The following is an 18,826-nucleotide window of genomic DNA, read 5'->3' as shown; positions in this document are numbered from 1 at the left end:
ATGTAGTTGCTAATCAGATATGTTCTGTCCCCTGTAGCCAAACCTAAAGTAAATGTGAAACCATCTGTGGTCAAGGTGCTCTCAGCTCCCAAATTGGCTCCTAAACGCAAGGCTGTGGAGACGCACTCTGCTGTCATCGCAGCGGTGAAGCCACTCAGCTCCAGCACTGTCCTGCAGGAAACCCCCACCAAGAAAGCAGCTGTGGTAAGTAAGAGATGGCCACTGCAGTGGTGCTTTCTCTGTGACAGGACAATTGCCCTTTGGCTTTGTCTCTGTTTTTGACTCATATTTCCTGTCATTTCCTATGCATATTGGTTTCTTAGACTGTTACTCTAGTTGAAGATTTGAAGCTAATTTTTGGGTGGCAAGATACTTTACTTACTTATATGCTCAGCCTTTAGATCAGGTTTAAACAATGGTAGCCTCTGGGCCAAAGGTACACACAGCTCAGTGGCAGAGCCCATCTAACGTGAAAGGTCCTAGGTTATCCAAGATCTCCAACCATGCCAAAACAAAACACAAACCTGACTCCAGGCCAGGTGGGAAGGTAGAGGCCTGGGATAGCCAACGCTGCATAGTCAGGCCCTATCTCAAAAGAAACACAAAAATTCTGGGGACAGTTCAGTTCTGGTTCAGTGGGTAAATGCTTGCTACACAAGTATGAGGACCTACCTGAGTTTGAATCCCCTAGTACCTACATAAGAAAGCCAGTGTGGCCATACAGTTTTGTAACCCCAACCCTGAGGGATGAAGACAGGTAGACCACCAGCTTGGGGTTTAGTAAGAGACCAACTTTCCAAGGAAGACAGAGTATGGTAGAAGACTCGTTGACACCCTCCTCTGAACTCTACACACTTGGACACGTACACACAGCACAGCATACAGACCGGAAGAGTGAAGCCTAACTCAGCGATTGACCTTACTCTTCCTTTGTAGGCTGTTGTCCCACTCCTCTCTGAGGATAAAGCCGTCACCGTGTCTGAGACAGAAAAACCGAAAGACAGGTAATGCCATCTTAACCAAACTCCATGCCATTTCTGGTTTTGCTCTTTAACAAAAAAATGCTACGTCACTGAACAGGTTTTCCCCTTTAACTCCAAGCTGAGGGCAAAGAAGTCTGAACTGCGGGGCTTCTGCTCTTCAGGCTGCTGTTGAAAAGAGACGCTAGATAACTGGCTAAATCAAAACTCGATTGATTCTGAATTAGTGACACTGTTGTGTGTGTCTTCAGAAATACTTTTTACTGAGCTGCCGAAGCTGTGGTTGTTTAATCATGAAAGACGCGCACAGCCTGCTCTAACAGTCTGTCTTTCACTTACAGCTCTGTGCTGTCTGCAGCCCAAGCTTCTTCAGAACCCTTGCTCCCAGAAGGATCTGGCCCTTCCTCATCCCAGATGGCAACAAAACCACGCCGGCTGAGCTCTGCCTCGACGGGAAAGCCTCCACTCTCTGTGGAAGATGATTTTGAGAAACTAATATGGGAAATTTCAGGGGGCAAATTAGAAGCTGAGATCGACTTGGATCCTGGGAAAGATGAGGACGACCTTCTGCTTGAGCTCTCAGAGATGATTGACAGCTGAAGCTGAAGGGGATAATGAGGACACTTTAAAAAAAAAAAAAAAAAACCCTCACCAAAAACTGGACTTAGTTTCATCTATTTACCTGAGGTGGTAATTTCTTTAAGTCTCAAATTTTGCCCAAATCAAAAGTATACCTCTGAAGTACCTGTGTGTGTCCTAGATTCCCTGGGGTCAGATCTTTTACATCCCTTGATAAATAGTTGTTTTGTCCATTTGATGCCATTGTTCAGCATCTTTGAGAAGAAAGTTCTGTAATGCCCTTCTCTCCACATGAGACTGAGCTCCAAATGAAACGGTGCACGAGAACTCAGTGGTCCTTGAGGTGTTTGTCAGTGTGGGCTAGCTTCCCCTGCTGTATTTATTTATGTATTGTCTTAATTTTATCAGCATTTAAAATGAAGACAGCTGCTAACCATTGTGGACCAAATGTCATGCTACCACTAAACAAAAGACCCACTCAGTCTGTGTAAAATTGTATGTCTTTTTAAAGGTATTTGGAGATTCGTCTAAGCTTTAAAGAGGGCCGGGCAGCTCGAGAACCTGAGATACGGACATAACTCTGGACCTGGTCCTGTTGTGCTAGCTGCTCCGTAAGCCTCTGAAGAGCAATAGCTAATTTATTATTACTGTAATTTTTTAAAGGCTTTAAAGTGCCTCAGGGGGTCCCTTGAAACTAATTTTCTATTTCTGGGATTCCCTGGATTCTTTATAAGAGATGGTGACATGACTAGGGAAATTCCTTTTTTTAGTATGAAAATTGTCCCTTCAATACCTTTCTCTTACTGGCATTGAATTATCACAAAGACAGAAAATTGGTAATTTTTTTTTAATTTCTAACTCTCCCAGGAAACTCCTCTTGCATATTATTTATTTGATGTGCTTTAACCATGGGGGATGGGGGGGGTGACCTCAAGCTGCCAGTATTCATCTACAGACTGTCGCAGTACGCTGGACTGTGCTGTCTGTCATAGGGATGGCAAGATGCTCCGGGGTGTATTGGATACCTCCAGTTTCTTCATTTCTGGATTGAGTTTTCTTAATGTTGGTCTTCATATCACCTCAAGGTTTAGACTTGTGAAGGAACGAGTCTGATGAGGATAATAGTCTTGAAATGAGACACTGTACAGAATTGGAAGAAGGAAAGAAAAGACTTGTTCATTGTAATACTTTTTCTGTAGGTGGCCAGTTTGTTTCTCATAGGGAAATCCTGGATCACCTGTCATGTTGGCTCCTAAGGAACTGCTGTTGTAAGCGGCTCATCAAGAGTTGAAGTTCATGTAGCCTTGTTGGGAATATGGAAAAGGAAGAAAGCCACGGGACTGCCAGTTCAGTCTGGGAAGATCTGGATGATTCTGCACATGCAAAAATGACTTGAAGTTTCTGTAGAGACACTTGTACCAATCCATCTTCAGCTGACTGAATGTTGTATGATAGCCCTTCTCCAAAGCAGAGGTGGAAGGTTCTGGTTTCACCACACATTTTATAAACACATTTCCTTTTTTGAATTGGCCTATAGATTGTAGGTCTCTTTTGTATATAACCTCTATTCTTTTGCTTTAAAAAAAAGTCTGTTCATATTTAATGCCCTGTATTAGTCAATGATTTGTGTTCAACATTATTTGAACCATTTGCCATTAACGAAAGAGAAATACTTATTTGTGTTTTAAATAAAACTGATATAGGAAATACTTAGTTCTTATCATTATAACTCAAGTGATACTATGAATTGTTTTAAAGGAGGGCAGGTCTAAAAATCTTCAATGATTGAGAATTTTCAAGCATGAAGGTGAAAGATTTAATTAGAAGAGTACAGGGTTTTTTGATGTGTATGCTGACTTCTTACTGTTACAGTTGTTAGCAAACAAAGAACAGGAGTTTTTCCTACTAGAGGCCTAATAGTCCCCAGACTGAGGTTGTAGCTTAGCAGTGGACCACTTGCCTAATGTACATGAGGCCTCAGTCCAACCTAATGCTGTCTTTCCCCCAGAGTCCTATCAAGCTGGACAATTCTTCATACACATGTCTCAATGGTAATGGACCAAATGTTGCAGCTTGGATCTGCTCAGAAGTATGGAGATAGTTTTAGCCTTTACATCTTTTCAAGATTCGGCCAGATGTGGTGGCACGTGGCAGAGGCAGAAGGATCTCTTGAGTTCTAGGCCGAAAAAGAAAACATTAAAATCTGAAGTTCTCACCTTAACAGTAGAATCTCATGGCTACATGTGTGTTCTCCTCTCTGCCAGTCTCAGGAGCTCCCCATAGGGAGAAGCTAAAAGTTACAGAACTACAGGTCACACAGGAAGCTTGAGCTATTTGCATTAAATTCCTGTGATCCTGCTCTGAAATGCTCCATTTTGTCTGAAAAATTGTGTAGCTTTTTAACATGTGATGCCTTGAATTTGGCAGTTTAGCAACAGAAAGTACATGGGCTCCAATGTGAATGCTTGTAGATAAGACTAACATTAGCAGTTACTGGGAACCCATTCTAGACTAAAGCTACAGAGAAAGGCTACTACTTGCTTTCAAGGTCGTCTGCTCAAACCTACCAATTTGTAGACCAGCTTGTAGCTCAGACTGGCCTTGAGCTTTCCTGATGCTCCTGCCTCTACCACCAAGTGCTTAGATGGAAGACATGAACCAGGCTGGGTTCATGTGGTTCTAGGGACTAAACCCAGAGTATGGTGCTAAGCTGCGTCCCAAACCCTGCAGCTGACTTTTCATTTAAAAGTGATGTCAAGGGCTGTGGGGGCTGGAGAGCTGGCTCAGCTGATGAAGGCGTTTGCCTCACAATTCTGGCAATCAGAGTCCAATAAAGAGACAACCAACCCTCCAACATTGTCCTCTCACTTCCTATGCTTGTGCCATGTCACGTGCCTCTTGCCTCCAAAATAAGTTTCTAAAAATTAAAAAGAAGAAAGGTTAGAGCCAGTGACTTAGCTAGATGCCTCCCAGGCCTGGTGGCCTGGGTTGAACCCTCCAGATGCTGCTTGTTGACCTCACACATGTGCTGTGGCATATGTACACACCCATAAACACAGATACATGGAGTTTTAAACTGTTGAAGGGCCTAAGCACAAAGGAATCATCTGATCTTTACCATTTTCCTAAGACTACAGCAAAATGGCCAAAACGTGTGGTGACTCTGGGTCAGCAATCTGGGGCTTTATGGTTTTGGCTTTTTTGTTTTAACTTTTACGTTGTTCTCATTGCAGTGCAACAGTAGTCCATTGAACTTAACACTGGTTTGCTGTCACGGCAACTAGAGGAGGTGGGTTTTTTTTGGGGGGGGGGAGGGGTTCGAGACAGGGTTTTTCTTTGTAGTTCTGGCTGTCCTGGAACTCACTCTGTAGACCAGGCTGGCCTCAAACTCAGAAATCCCCCTGCCTCTGCCTCCCAAGTGCTGGGACTAAAGGCGTGCGCCACCACCTCAAGGAGGTGTTTTTGTTGTTTTTTTCTTTTTTTTTTTTAAGGTGCTATGTATATTAGGTAAGGATCTAAACAGATTAGGGAAACATTGAACAAGAGAGTGATGCTGGAAGGAAGAGGGAAACAGGAACCAGTTCCTACCTGATGGAGTAGCCATGGCGAGCTCTCATTGGTCTGTCTTTTAGAAAGGCTAGAAGAAGGAAAAGTTATTTGTGTTGGCATTGACTGCCATAAGGATATTGGAGTCCCATCCTTGAGGATGCATAGAACAATTTTGAACTTACACTGTGATTAGATAATTTTGGTCACTAGGGATAGATGAGTTTAAGTTCGATTCCTGCTCCTGAAGTCTGTAAATGATTGTGAGAGGGTGTGAATGTCACTTGTGTGGGGACGCCTGCAGCGAGCTCAGGTCACAGGATCCCTTGGACCTGGAGTGACAGGCAGTTGTGCGATGCCTGGCACAGGTGCTAAGGACTGAACTCAAGGTCCTCTGGAAGAGCAAGTGTCATTAGGAAATATTGTAAAACAAGAGTAAGCCAGAGTAGTTAGTAGCCCATGCATGTAAGCCCAACACTAGGGAGGCAGTGGGATAGTTCAAGGCTAGCCTGTGATATATAAGAGAATTTTAGGAAAAATAAGGAATGGAGTAGTACTTTGGTATTTTCTGAGACAAGGTTTTACTACACATAGCCTTGGGTAGCACGAGATTTGCTATGTAAGTCAGGCTGGCCTGGCCTCTTAGAGATTTGCCTGCCTCTTTAATCCTAGGATTACAGGTATGTACCACCATGCCCAGTTTAACATAGAAGCTTTAAGTAGGTAATGAGCTGGAGTGTTAGTAGCTTTTTTTCTATTTATTTCTTACTTTACTTTTTCAGGGGGGAGCTCATATGGCCTTATACTTTTTAGTCCACTTGCCTCTGCCTCTCAAATGCTGGGATCACAGGTGTACATTACCATGTCTGGTCTATGGAGATTAAACCCAGGGTTTTGAACATGTTAGGCAAACACTCTCCCAACACCTCATCTTAAACAGATGATCTAAGCCACAGAGTGATGAGCTTAAACTTGCTAATGCCTCAACTCTCAAACATGTGATCTGTCTTTTGCCCTCTGAATATTTATTTATTTACTTGTTTATTTATTGGTACAGGGTTTCTACATAGCCCTGACTGTCTGGGAATTCTTCGATCATTTCAAGCTGATCTTTGCTGGGCTGTCCTGTCTTAATGTCTTTGTCATGCTTTCATTAGTCTGGGCTCAATGACATTCTAGGGAAAACAGAACTTCATCTGAATGAAGAAAGGTTTAAATCTTTGGGAAGTGGCTGGCTATTGTAATATATGCCAGTAATCCCAGCAATTAGAAGGTAGAGGCAGGAGGATTAGGGGTTCAGTGCCAGCCTTGGCTACAAAGTAATTTGAGCCAGTCTGGAGTATGAGAGATACATGAGATACCAGGTCAGTAACATTCAATCAGAGCTTCTCTCCTGGAGCTAGTGCTTCTCAAGCATATTCTGCAGACATTGGAAGTGTCATGAAAATCTCAAGATTTACAAGAATACTATGATTACTTATTTCAAAGAAAATAAACCAAGGTTTTGTCCAGGTTTCTGTTATTGAATATATTCATTGAATTGTGAAATATTAATTCAGTATATACATTATGTATAGAATGACATTCTGGAGGCTGGAGAGATGGTTAGTGGTTAAGAGCATTTCTTGCAGAGGACCCACACATCTGCTCACAATTATCTGTAACTCCAGTTCTAAGGGAGCCAACACCCTTTTCTGACTTCTGTGGGTGTGTCTGTCTTGCATGTGGTACACTGGCGTACATGCAAGCAAAACATTCATATGCATATAAATCTTTTTTTAGTGCCATTCTGTACTTTATTTAAAATTTTTCACGTTTTGTTTTGTTTTGTTGAGACAGGGTTTCTCCGTGTAGCCCTGGTTGCTTTGGAACTCTGTAGATCAGGCTGCCCTTGAATGCAGAGATCTACCTGCTTCTGCCTCCTAAGGGCTGGGATTAAAATCATGCACCACCATGCTATTAGAGAAATTTGAAACAGAACAAGAAATTTTTAAAATAAAATCCAGGAAGTTACCTAGCTTTCACAATTACAAATTCATAGCCAATCTATTTCATGTTCATTTTATTTTTAAATGCATGAGTGTTTGCCATCATGTATATATATGTAATACATGTATCCCTGGTGGCAACAGAGGGTAATAGAACTGGAGTTACTGTAGTGAGCCACCATGTGAGTCCAGGGAACCCAAGCTAGGTCCCCTGCAAGAGTGGGAAATGCTCTCAAAGGCTGAACTGTCTTTCCAGCGCCTCAGCTAATCTTGCTCTCTTCCCACACCATTGTCCCCTATTTAGGCTTTCAGGGCTGGGACCAGGGTAAGATAAACAGGTAACCTGGGCACAATTTAAGGAAGTGCTTATTCTTGGAGTCGTAGTTACACATGTGATTCCTTAAATTCTGCTACAGTCTAGGTTGAGATTGAAGTAAATCTCACACCAAGCTTGCTTTCCCCCATAGTATGTCATTGGCTGCCATTTCCTGTCAGGACACAAGATGTAAAACGACCTCCTTTAATCTTGATTACAGTTGCACAGTATTACAATCTGTGGAATAATTTATTCCTTATAGACTGATAGATCGATTTCCTGTCTATATTTCCAACAATGGTACAATAATCACATTATAACAGGCTTAAGTTTATCTGGGGGCAGGAGGAGGAAAAGGATCAAAGCCAAGGCCACAAGTAGGATTGTTAGTCAAACACTACCAGAGCTTAACCCAGGCTTCACAACAAACACCTCTGAAAAAATAAATCATATATACAGAAATTTAAATTTTAAATTACTAGAGTTTAATGTTAACACAAATTCCAAATATAATTTAAAAAAAACCAAATTGACAAGGTGCTAGAGTGACGGCTCAGAAATCAAGAGCACTGGCTCGTTTTCCAGAGAACCTGGATTTGATTCCCAGCATCCACATAGTGGTTATCACTTGTAACTTCAGTTCCAAGAAATCTAGAGCCCTTTTCTGGCTTCCACAGGCACTAGGCACACATGGTGCACAGACCTACATGCAAAAACACACCTACACATAAAATGCAAATAATAATGTTTTTCCAAGCAATGGTGGGGCACACCTTTAATCCCAGCACTCAGGAGGCAAAGGCAGGAGGATTGCTGAGTTTGAGGTCAACCTGGTCTACAGAGATTCCAGAATAGCCAAGGCTACACAAAAATACTCTGCCAAAAAAAACAAACAAAAACAAAATATAATAATTTTTAAAATGTGATAATCTGTTCTAAAGTTGATATTTAAAAAAGGAAAACTCTACTTACTTCCCAAATAAAATATAAGGCTAGAATACTTACAGTAGTGACACTAGGTCATGAGTAAACACAAGACAACTGGACAAATATAAACCATACAAAACCAACCAACCAAAAATCCCTAAACATTGTTCACTGTCCTCTGCCCAGGCTAACACACCCACTTTTACTTACAATGTGTTCTCAGGCATGTAAGTATATGTTCTGGTTTTGGGGGTTTTTTTGTTTTTGTTTTGTTTTGTTTTTTCCAGCTTTTGTGTATCTCCAGCTGTCCTAAAACTTGCTTTGTAGACCAGGGAGGCCTCAAACCTAAAGATTTGCCTGCCTCTGTCTCCTAAGTATTGGGATTAAAGGCGTGCGCCACCACCGCCCGGCAGGCGTATGGTTTTTAATGTATGATACATGTGTGGAGGTCAGAGGATAGCTTTCAGGAGTTGGTTCTTTCCTTCTGCCTTTACCTCTGTAAAGGCCAGGGATTGAACTCACATCACCAGTTTTCATAGTTAGTGCCTTTGCCATCTTGCTGGTCCTGCAAAATAATTTTGTTTTCAGAAAAAAGAAATATACTTCTGGTGAGTTGTACAATCACTTAAAAGAATTGTTTATAGGATTCAACTCATTAAAATTTAAAAATCGGAAAATGCATAAGCAAGTAGTGAGGTATCTTTGCATTTCAGATGGAGTGGGTCTGTGTAGGTTCTCTCCACACTGCCTTTGAGGGGAGTAAATCTGTATATATGGCCTTTTCTTCTGTTTAGAGTTAGATACATTCCTTTTAAAGACATAATTTTCCCATGCAAAAAAATTTAAGTTTCTTTTTGTAGCATAAAAATAGCTTTCAGCCAGGTGTGATGGCACATGCCTTTTTGTCGTCTCAGGCACTCTGGAGGCAGGTGGATCTCTGTGAGTTCAGTCCAGCCTGGTCTACATAGCAAGTTCTAGGACTGCCATGGCTACAGAATGAGACCCTGTCTTTAAAAAAACAAAAACAAACAAACAAACAAACAAAAAAAACAACAAAAAAAACTTTCCTCATAATACTTTTATAAGATTGTATAAGATTGGAGTTTGTGTTATTCTCATCTGAAGAAGACCTTAGGTAAACAAATTTAGATTTGTCATTTGACCTAAGTGGTACTCCTTAAGTGCCAGTCCCCTTAGATAACACCCAGCATCCTTTCAAGTCTGAGCCTCCTTATTAGAAAGAGAATATTTAAAAGAATGTTAAATATTTTAAAAATTAGATAAAATTTGAACCAGGACACAAACCCTGTCATAACAGGAAACTGAGTAGGCCTGACGACTAATGTAGGCACGTTTAATCAGTCCCTTTTCTTGCTAGTTGTGTTATGGGCTGGGGATCAGGCTTTAACGGAGACCAAGCTTTAACACACACACACACACACACACACACACACACACACACACACACACAGATAGCTCCTGACTTACAATTTTTCATCCTAAAGATGATGTGAAAGCAATATAAATTCCATAAAAATCAGACTTTGCATTTCAAATTTTGATCATTTCCCTGGTAAGCCGCTCTAAATACTTTCTGGTGAGGTGGAGGCAGCTGCAGCACCGAGAAAGGCTGATGCGTCTTGTTGCTAAGTGATGGTGTTCGGTAGACTAGGCACATACATTTTTAACAATTTTATGTGTGCGCGTCTGTGTATATGTGCCTGTGGAAGCCAAAGGATGTCATCAAGTGTCTTTCTGAGCCACTCTTCATCCTGTCTTTTGAGACAGGGTCTCTCACTGAACCTAGGACTTGACAATTAAGTAGACCAGTTGGCCATCAAGCCCGGGCATCCTCCTTTCTCTGCAATCCCAGTGTTGAAATTCCAGCATGTAATTTTGTGTAGGTGCTGGTTGACTGACCTCACCTACCGAATCATCTCCCCTGGGCCCTAGGAATCTGTATTAAATGCATTTTTTGACTTACATTTCCAAGTTTATCGGGTTGTATACCATGTAGATTGTTTTGTTTTGAAACAAGGCCTCATGTAGCTTAGATGGATCTGGAACGCACTATTTAGCATACGTCTGTAAACTGATGATACTCTTGCTTGAGCCTTCCATGAGCTGAGATTACAGGTATGTCCAAATCCCATATAGTTCAAGGAACACTTGTGCACTACTACCGCCTTGAATCTTCACACGCACACACCCTTGCTGGACCGAGATGGTGACTTATCATTGGTCACACAATTGAGAGGGATTTGAGCACAACAATCTGATTTCAGCACCTCCAAGCTAGTTAGATTGCCATCTTCAGTTGCCACCTCAACTCCCCATAAAAGTGACGAGGTTTGAATCTGTTATTGCGCAAACCACAACTACACACGGCTTCGGGCGTGACAATCCAGACGCTCTGGGGCCCAAAACAAATAAGGGAAGTCTGCAAACGGTTTTGGACAAGATGCCGCCCGCACGGCGGCCACCAGACCTGAATTCTAGAGAAGCTCTCAGAATAGCGCCGAGGCAAGACTCAGCGCAGGCGCCTGGCCGAAGCCCTGGGCGCCTTCAGCCTACCTCCAGGTGGCGCTGTAGGACCGACCTCGGTTTCAAAGAGCGGTTGACTCGGAAGGCGGGCCCGGAGGCTATAAGCATAGAGAAAAAGCGGCTCTGTGGCTAGAGAGGCGTTTCCCAGGACTGGCCCGCGTCGCGGAAGACCACATGCACTTCCGTTTCCAGGTCTTGCTTCCGGAAGTTGCTTTCTGAGGCGGCCTTCCTACTCGTGTGGTCTTTGTGACTTCCACCATGGCGTACCGCGGCCAGGGCCAGAAGGTGCAGAAGGTGATGGTGCAGCCCATCGTATCCTACGCGTCGTGAACTCTGGGCTTTGGGTCCGTAGGCGCTGTGAGCGTGGGCGGGGAGCCGGGCAGCCTGTTGCGGGCCGCTTCCCGTGAGGCCCCGGGGCGACTGAGAAGGTCGGAAAGCGCGCGGAGTTGAAGGGCCGCGGGAGGCGGGCTCGGGAGTACCGTGCCTGGCTTGCGGTACGGAATGAAAGCGGGGTCGACAGAGAGGAGAGGAGGATGTGGGTCATCAGGAAGTTTCGAGAAACGAGGGCGGTGGGGGAGTGCTTTCATAGTTTCTAGGGCATCCCGAGTGCATGCTCCAGATGGTCTCTAGTGCTTGCATGTGTACCCCGGCCAGGCCTTAGGGCGCTGCAGAGTCTCTACTGTTGGTGTATTTCTTTTCCTTGATCGCCGTGGTGCAGAACCTTATCTTCAGATACTTGCAAAATGTACGTAAGTTACTTGTTTCTTTCATTACTGAAATGAAAGTTGAACCTATTTCACTATTTTTATTAATTAATCTGATCCTAGTGCTTAAACTTAAAAATTGGGCGGGGGGGGGGGGGGTCACAGTTGAGGATAAGGTCACAGGGAAAGTGCTGTCCTTTCCCAACTTAAGCATGCACACCATTCTATAAGAACAAAACCATTGATTTCATAGGATTTGTCATCGGACTTGGCAGTGACAGTTGTGCACCAAAGGGGTTGGGGGGACGGAGTTAGTTAGATACAGAGAAGCTAGTGGCAAATGCTCTTTGGGAAAGATTTTAACGATGGTAATTTTTAGAGTGTTACAAATGAAAAATAGTTTTAAGCCATTGTAATTTTTAATCGCCAGATTTGCTTTGTGCTAGCTTGTGAAGAATTTTAACTGTAAGTATATTCATGCCAGAAGCAAAAATAAATTTTCAGAGGAGGAAAATTAGTTTGAACACCCCTGCCCGAGCATTTATTAAATGTTTCTCAGCAGGTTAACCAAAGTTGCTAGCTCTTAGATGTAGACTAACTAGTTCTAATTTTTGGCTTATATTTATTGGAATTTTTAAGATAAGTCGCTTATTGTGGAATCAAAGTAATGTGGGATCTGTTTCCATTTCTAAAATCATTTTTTTATTTCAGAGATCTCGAATTCAGGTGTGGCTGTATGAACAAGTGAACATGCGGATAGAGGGTTGTATTATTGTGAGTACCCAGGCTCTTTTTCCCCAGCTTGTTATTAGAAAAAGACATCTCAGAAGATGGCCAGTAAGCAGTATCCAAGGAGTCAAGGACCCAACCCAAAGAAAACTCTTCAGAACTCTTGTTATTTAGCCTCTCCTTTCTCTGCTTAATAGGGTTAGATAGTACTTTTCTTAAAGGGGAGAGAGAATTAAACTTTTAAGAAGAGTTTAGTATGTGAGGAGAGAGAACAAAAACAAAGAATCAACATGAGAGTGGGATGGGGAGTGGTAGAGGACTTTCATTCTAGATTAGATTATACCTGAATAGAGCTGGTAGGGTTAAAAGAGACTTTTTTGTTTGGTTAATTTTAGGAGTTTATTGTTGTGGTGGTGCTAGGGATCAAATCCTGGGTTTCTTGGATACAAAGTACCTGCTCTACCACACAGCTACAGTCTCAATAGTTTTTGTTGTTAACTTAGATTTATTTGAGTGTTTTGCCTGTGTGCGTTTAGTGCCCAAACAGGTCAGAAGTTGTTGACTCACCCAAAAATGGATGATTGTGAGCCTCCATGTGGGTGCTAGGAACCTGACTTGGGTCCTTTACAAGAACAACAAGGAAAGATCCTTTTTTTTCTTTTTTTTTTTTTTTCTTTTTTTGGTTTTTCGAGACAGGGTTTTTCTGTATAGCCCTGGCTGTCCTGGAACTCACTCTGTAGACCAGGCTGGCCTCGAACTCAGAAATCCGCCTGCCTCTGCCTCCCAAGTGCTGGGATTAAAGGCGTGCACCACCACTGCCCGGCAAAAGGGAAGATTCTTAACTACTGCACCATCTCTCCAGTCTCTGTTGTTTCTTTGTGTGAGGCAGGCAGAGTCTTTTAAGAGAGACTTAAACATGCAAATCCTCTTGTCTGAGCCTCTACAGAGGAAATTTTAAAAATTTTAAAAATTAGCTGTGGAAATTTATTTTAAAAAATTTCTTTTAAAGATTTATTTATTTTTATTATAAAATAATAAAAATATTATTTTTATATTTTTATTATGTGTCCGTGTTCTGCCAGCTGTTATTTGTGTGAGGGTGCCAGATCCCCTGGAACTGGCCTTATCAACAGTTGTAAGCTGCCATGTGGGTGCTGGAAATTGAATCTGGCTCCTCTGGAAGAGGAATATAGCCAGTACTCAACCACTGAACTATCCAGTTCTGGCATTGTTATTTTTGAGGCAAGAAATTGCTGTGTAGCCCAGTAAAGCCTTGATCTTTCGATCCTACCTCAGCCTCCTGAGATTTATAGACAGGTGTTGCCCATGTTCAGCTTCACTGTTTTTTGGTAGTGGTAGGGGTGTTGCTTTGTACATATTCATGTGTGGGGATATTATGTGCAAGAGGTATCTTTTATTGCTCTCTGCTTTTTGAGACAAGATCTCTCATTGAGCCTGGAATTCATGGATTTAACGAGACTAGTTGGCCAACACTAGGTGCAGCTGTATGCCACTGTGCCCTGCTTTGTTTAATGGTAGGGATCCAAACTCAAGATTTCATGTACTTTACCAATTGTCTCATTAGTACCCACCCCACTTCCCAAAGCTGCACACTACTTTGAAGGAAAATAAAATATTTCTGTGAATAGTTTGTTATTTTATGTAGATATCAAGAGTGTCTATTAGTAATCTCTTAGCAGGTGGTAAGCAAGCACAGTAGTTAGTGGGAGTCGTGTTTGTGAGGAGCACGGGAGTACAGTGGCAGAAGGCAGTCCATGTGTGCACGCACTGGATTGGGTGGAGTGTACAGCAGGCTTACCTAGCAACTGTTTACCTCTAATTTCATTCTTACTTTCTTTCCTATTTAAAAAGAGGTAGGCTGGGGATGCAGCTCAGTAGTAAACCACTTGTCGGATGTATAGAAGTCCCTGGGTTCATCCTCAACGTCATCTCTGCCCAAAAAAGATAGAAAATGCCCCATTTTCTATGTCACATTTGATCAGGCATGGTGGCACACACCTGTAGTCTCAACACTTGGAATAAAGAGGGATAGGAGGATTGGGAGTTTGAGGCTTTCCTTGGCTGTATGAGAAGTTTGGGGCAAACATAGGTCACATTAAGACGCTCTCAGAAGTAAGGGGCTCAGCAGATAACAGCATTTACTATTCTTGAAGAGAACCAAGTTCAGTTCCCAGTGATCCACCTTTGATGAATCACAACCTCCTGTACTTCTGGCAGATGGATCTAGTGCCTCTGCCCTCTTTAAGCACCTATACTAATGTGCACACATCCATCCAAAAATAAATACATGTAACAAAAACAAAATTAAAAACTTGAAAAGAATACAGATAAGTTAATAAGTAGATATTTTAGGTGTGTGGGTTGAAAGATGAGTGATAGCATAAAATTCTAAAATTAGTTGCTATTTCTGAATCTATTTTTTTAAGAATGGCCTGATATGATTGATTTACTTAAATGATTGTCAATTGACTTTCCAGGGCTTTGATGAGTACATGAACCTCGTATTAGATGATGCAGAAGAGATTCATTCTAAAACAAAGTCAAGAAAACAACTGGGTAAGGATATAGTTGGCTTTACAGATTTCTGTTTATTTTATTGGTAGACTTGAATGGCCTGTAGCTGAATTCATGTTTAAATGTAGTTTAAATTTATAGTTTGAATCATCTCTGGCTGTCTCTTTTTAGGCTTCTTTTTATTCATCCTTTTTAGTCATTGAATATTTGAGGCTGGGTTCCAGCTCACCTTTCATGGTCTTTCCTAAGCCAGCAGTTCTCAACCTGTGGGTTACAACCCCTTTGAGGGTGAACAATTGTTTCACAGGGGTCTCCTAAGACCATCAGAAAACACAGATTTTTACGTTTCAATTCATAATAGTAGCAAAATTACAGTTATAAAGTAGCAAAAATAATGTTATTGTTGGAGGTCAGCACAATAGAGGAACTATTATTAAGGGGTTGCAGCAGTAGGAAGGTTGAGAACCACTGTTCTATACACTTAAGATTACAGCTCCGGTTGCTACTCTGTGCACTGACATATTTATGTGTTTAGCCCAGACCTCTTCTCTGAACGTGTTTAAAACTTTTCACATGAAATGTTTCCAAGGCAGCTTGTCAGAAGCCAGCTTCATTTCCTGCTTACACACTGTTTAGAGTGGGTTTGGTGTTCACTTCCTAACTGAACAGAAGTTTCCACTAAGTTACTAACTTGTAGCTCTCTCATCCGTTTGAAGTTCCTCTCCAGACATAGCCATCTTTTTGAAACACTGGGTCTGACCTTAACAGCTCTTGCTTGAAGTTTTCCATTGTCTGTTTTTCCTGTGAGAGGACAGTGACATTTTTGCAAGAACCTTCTTATCTGACCTTATCTTCATTCATCTTGAGTCATACTGTCCCATTTTCTGAGCAGTCACCATGCTTGTCTTCTTTCAGTTTGTTTTTTGTTTTGTGGGGGTTTGGTTTGGGGTTTTGATGTTGTTTGGTTTTTTATTTTGGGGGTTGATTTTTTTGTTTGTTGTTTTGTTTGTTTTTTATGTTTTGGTTTTTCTAGACAGGGTTTCTCTGTTTGTAGTCTTGGCTGTCTTGGAGCTCTCTGTAGGGCAGGCTGGCCTCTAACTCACAGAGACCTGACTGCCTCCTGAGTGCTGGGATTAAAGGTGTGCGCCACTGCCTAGCTCTTCTTTCAGTTTCTCACACCTGCTCATTTGCTCCTACTTTCTGTTGGATCTCCCTGTTTAGCCCAGGCTGGCCTTAACTCTGAAATCCTTGCTTCATTTTCTGAATGACAGCGTTACAGAGCTATCACACCATCATTACACTTGACTCTACCAAATACTGCTACATATATTGTTCACTGATCAAGCAGACCTTTCTCTAAGAAACTCAAATTTAATTTGTTTTTTTCTTGGGATGGGAGAACATAAGATGTGGTATGTTGAGTTTGCAGTAGGTCACTTGTTTTATCGTGGCCTCTTTGTTAGACTACATGCTCCATACGTGTGTGAGTCATGTCCTCTCTGGTTCCAATAAGTGCAGTAACTAACTTAGTGCTTGACACATAAACTCAAAAAGCCCAGGTAACAAGAACATCCATGGTCTCATTAAGAGACCTTTTACTGAGGTTATTTTATCTTTTGTTAGGATAATCAGTGCTAACTGATGCATTTATTAATGATGGGATTCAGATATCTCTTTCCCAAACCCTAATGATTCCCAAACCCTAAAGACCAAAGCTAGATAGGTGGAAAGTAGATTCTAAGAAGTGATACTGTTTTTGTTTTTTTTGTTTTGTTTTGTTTTTTTGTTTTTTGTTTTTGTTTTTGTTTTTTTTGGTTTTGAGGTGCTCTAACTCTATAGCCCAGGCTGTCCGATCTTAGCCTTCCAGTACTGGGATTGCAGGTGTGCAATACCTCACCCAGCAAGAACTCACAGTCTGCAGATGGAATTGAAGTGTACACTTGGCGGACACCTCGTTTCTAAACCTTCATGAACTTATTATTGGGAGATACTGTATCAGGCCTTTTCGCTTGACCTAGACTATAGGAACTATACTTCATTAAAACAGTGCTGCTTTTGTTCTGTTGTTACTGAAAGCCCAGTAGACCTGGTGGAAGCCTTTAAAATATGGACACTTGAAAATGTTCACATATCTGTAACACTTTTTTCTTGTTGTTACAGGTCGGATCATGCTAAAAGGAGATAATATTACTCTGCTCCAAAGTGTTTCCAACTAGCAATGGTCAAGCATGGGAGAAGTTGAGATGGCAATTCAGTGTTTTTAAAGTTGTAGCTATATTTACTCATCTTGTTTTACTTGCACATTATCATTGAGGGACAATAAATGGCTGCGAATGTTTTTGTTACGATTTTACATTGTTTGATTTCAGTCACAAAACGCTTTTACATAGTGTTGGTATTTTAAGGTTTTTGAGGGCTTCCAGTCCCCCTTGAAATTTACTTTTCTCAGAGCATGGATCTGTACATTCTTGAGGCAGAGTAAGAATTCTGCCTGTACAGGTAAGCTGCTAAGGTTAAGTGGAAGGGGCGGGGCTGGGGCTGGGGGGCAGGTTATTGAAAATAAACAAGTTTTGTTTTTTTAATTAGTGATATACTTATCAGTTCTAAGTCCTTGGGACCGGGAGTTTATTGAGCATCAAGCGCTTGTCTGTCACACACGAGGCCGTTTGATCCCCAGCACTGCAAAAACAAAACCCACTGACTGACTTTTGGGGACTACAACAGTAGCATTTCTAAGTCAGGAGGTTGAAGACATGTTCTTAGTTATATTTGCTTAGCAATTACTGAGACACTGAAGACTTGAGAATTTTATCATTAAGATCAGAATGTGAAAAACAGGTATGGTGTCCCGTGCCTATATCCTAGCAGGAGAGTGAAGAAGATGGAGTAAAGGACAAGATCTGTCCAGGCTAAATAACAAGACTGGCTCACAAGAGTGGACTAGGAGGAGTGTTGGAATAAGATACCTTTAAAGTACACTTAAGATAAATTGAAAAAATTAATAGGAAGCTTTTGGGAATGGGTAGTTTGAGAAAGACCACAAATACCTGGTAAATTAGTTGCTAGGTAAAATAATAATAAATATATAATAAAAAATAATAACATACTGAAAAGACTTACTTGTTTGTTCTTATCTGTAAAGATTTAGGTTCCTTCCCAAGTGATAATGCTCTTTGTTTGGTCTGAGGGAATGTCTCAGTGGGTAATCATTTTCAGGCATGAGGACTAGAGTTAGGACCCCAGAACCTAATGAAAGCTGGGTACCTTGTTGTGGTCTGCCTGTAATATCAGTCCTTAGGAGATAGAAATGCACAGTGGTGGTGCACACCTTTAATCCCAGCACTTGGGAGGCAGAGGCAGGCGGATCTCTGAGTTCGAGGCCAGCCTGGTCTACAGAGTGAGTTCCAGGACAGCCAGGGCTACACAGAGAAACCCTGTCTCTCGAAAAACCAAAAAAAAGAGGAGGGAGGTGGGGAATAGAAATGCAACCTGGGAACAATATCTGCAAGCTGTGGATTTAGTGATAGGCTTCCCCCAAAGTATAAGTTGGCATTATGTAGGAAGACAGACAATGTCAGTCACTCACAAACATGTGCTCCTCCACCACCACCACCCCCAAAAAGAAACTTTTTGGGTTTTGTGGAGTTTTTGTTTTGTTGTTGTGGGGGGGTTGTTGGTTTTGTTGTTGTTGTTTGTTTGTGTTTTGAGACAGGGTTTCTCTGTATAGTTCTGGACCTCCTAGAACTCACTAGATCCGGCTGGCCCTGAACTCACAGATTCATCTGCCTCTGCCTCCCAGGTGCTGCAATTAAAGGTGTGAGCCACCAATGGCTAGATTTCTTTTTGATGAGGATGTGCATGCTCATGACAGCAGAAATACTGAGTTCGGGACAACTTTCAAGAGTCATTTCTCAATGTGGGATCCAGGGATTGAAGGCCACTAATCAGACTTAATTGGTGTGTGTGCTGTGTCGGTGT

The 18,826-nt window shown here is 41.9% G+C and overlaps 2 protein-coding genes across 11 annotated transcripts in view; both read left to right on the top strand.

Moving 5' to 3' along the window:
* Window positions 1-3,268, top strand: part of Zc3h11a (zinc finger CCCH-type containing 11A) — a 42,476-nt gene extending 39,208 nt beyond the window's left edge. For all 9 annotated transcript variants that reach the window (XM_034513237.2, XM_034513236.2, XM_034513240.2 and 6 more), the window contains 3 exons: window positions 38-204; window positions 937-1,004; window positions 1,322-3,268. In XM_034513237.2, the coding sequence (XP_034369128.1) occupies window positions 38-204; window positions 937-1,004; window positions 1,322-1,580 (494 nt within the window). In that variant the 3' untranslated portion in view covers window positions 1,581-3,268. The remainder of the gene's footprint in view (window positions 1-37; window positions 205-936; window positions 1,005-1,321) is intronic.
* Window positions 3,269-11,046: 7,778 nt separating this feature from the next.
* On the top strand, window positions 11,047-17,196 carry Snrpe (small nuclear ribonucleoprotein polypeptide E). Of its 2 annotated transcripts, XM_034513301.2 has the most exons (5): window positions 11,047-11,192; window positions 11,599-11,625; window positions 12,296-12,358; window positions 14,812-14,890; window positions 17,009-17,196. In XM_034513301.2, exons 1-5 carry the CDS (start codon window positions 11,139-11,141, stop codon window positions 17,062-17,064), a joined length of 279 nt encoding a protein of 92 aa, XP_034369192.1. In that variant the 5' UTR covers window positions 11,047-11,138; the 3' UTR covers window positions 17,065-17,196. The 2 variants fall into 2 exon arrangements, with proteins under 2 accessions (XP_034369192.1, XP_076797311.1); XM_076941196.1 differs by lacking the exon at window positions 11,599-11,625 and having other exon boundaries at window positions 11,081-11,174.
* The last annotated feature ends 1,630 nt before the right edge of the window (window positions 17,197-18,826 follow it).

Source organism: Arvicanthis niloticus, chromosome 10, assembly GCF_011762505.2.
Source record: "Arvicanthis niloticus isolate mArvNil1 chromosome 10, mArvNil1.pat.X, whole genome shotgun sequence".
NCBI classification, from domain to species: domain Eukaryota; kingdom Metazoa; phylum Chordata; class Mammalia; order Rodentia; family Muridae; genus Arvicanthis; species Arvicanthis niloticus.
This window is presented reverse-complemented; position numbering and strand designations above follow the sequence as displayed.

What these genes read in the sequence shown, in the direction of transcription:
- Snrpe (XM_034513301.2), top strand. Translation starts at nt 11,139, where the DNA reads ATGGCGTACCGCGGCCAGGGCCAGAAGGTGCAGAAGGTGATGGTGCAG. An exon ending in AGGTGATGGTGCAGCCCATC is followed by an intron (nt 11,193 to 11,598) that starts GTATCCTACGCG and finishes GCCGTGGTGCAG; the next exon opens with AACCTTATCTTCAGATACTT. An exon ending in GGATAGAGGGTTGTATTATT is followed by an intron (nt 12,359 to 14,811) that starts GTGAGTACCCAG and finishes TTGACTTTCCAG; the next exon opens with GGCTTTGATGAGTACATGAA.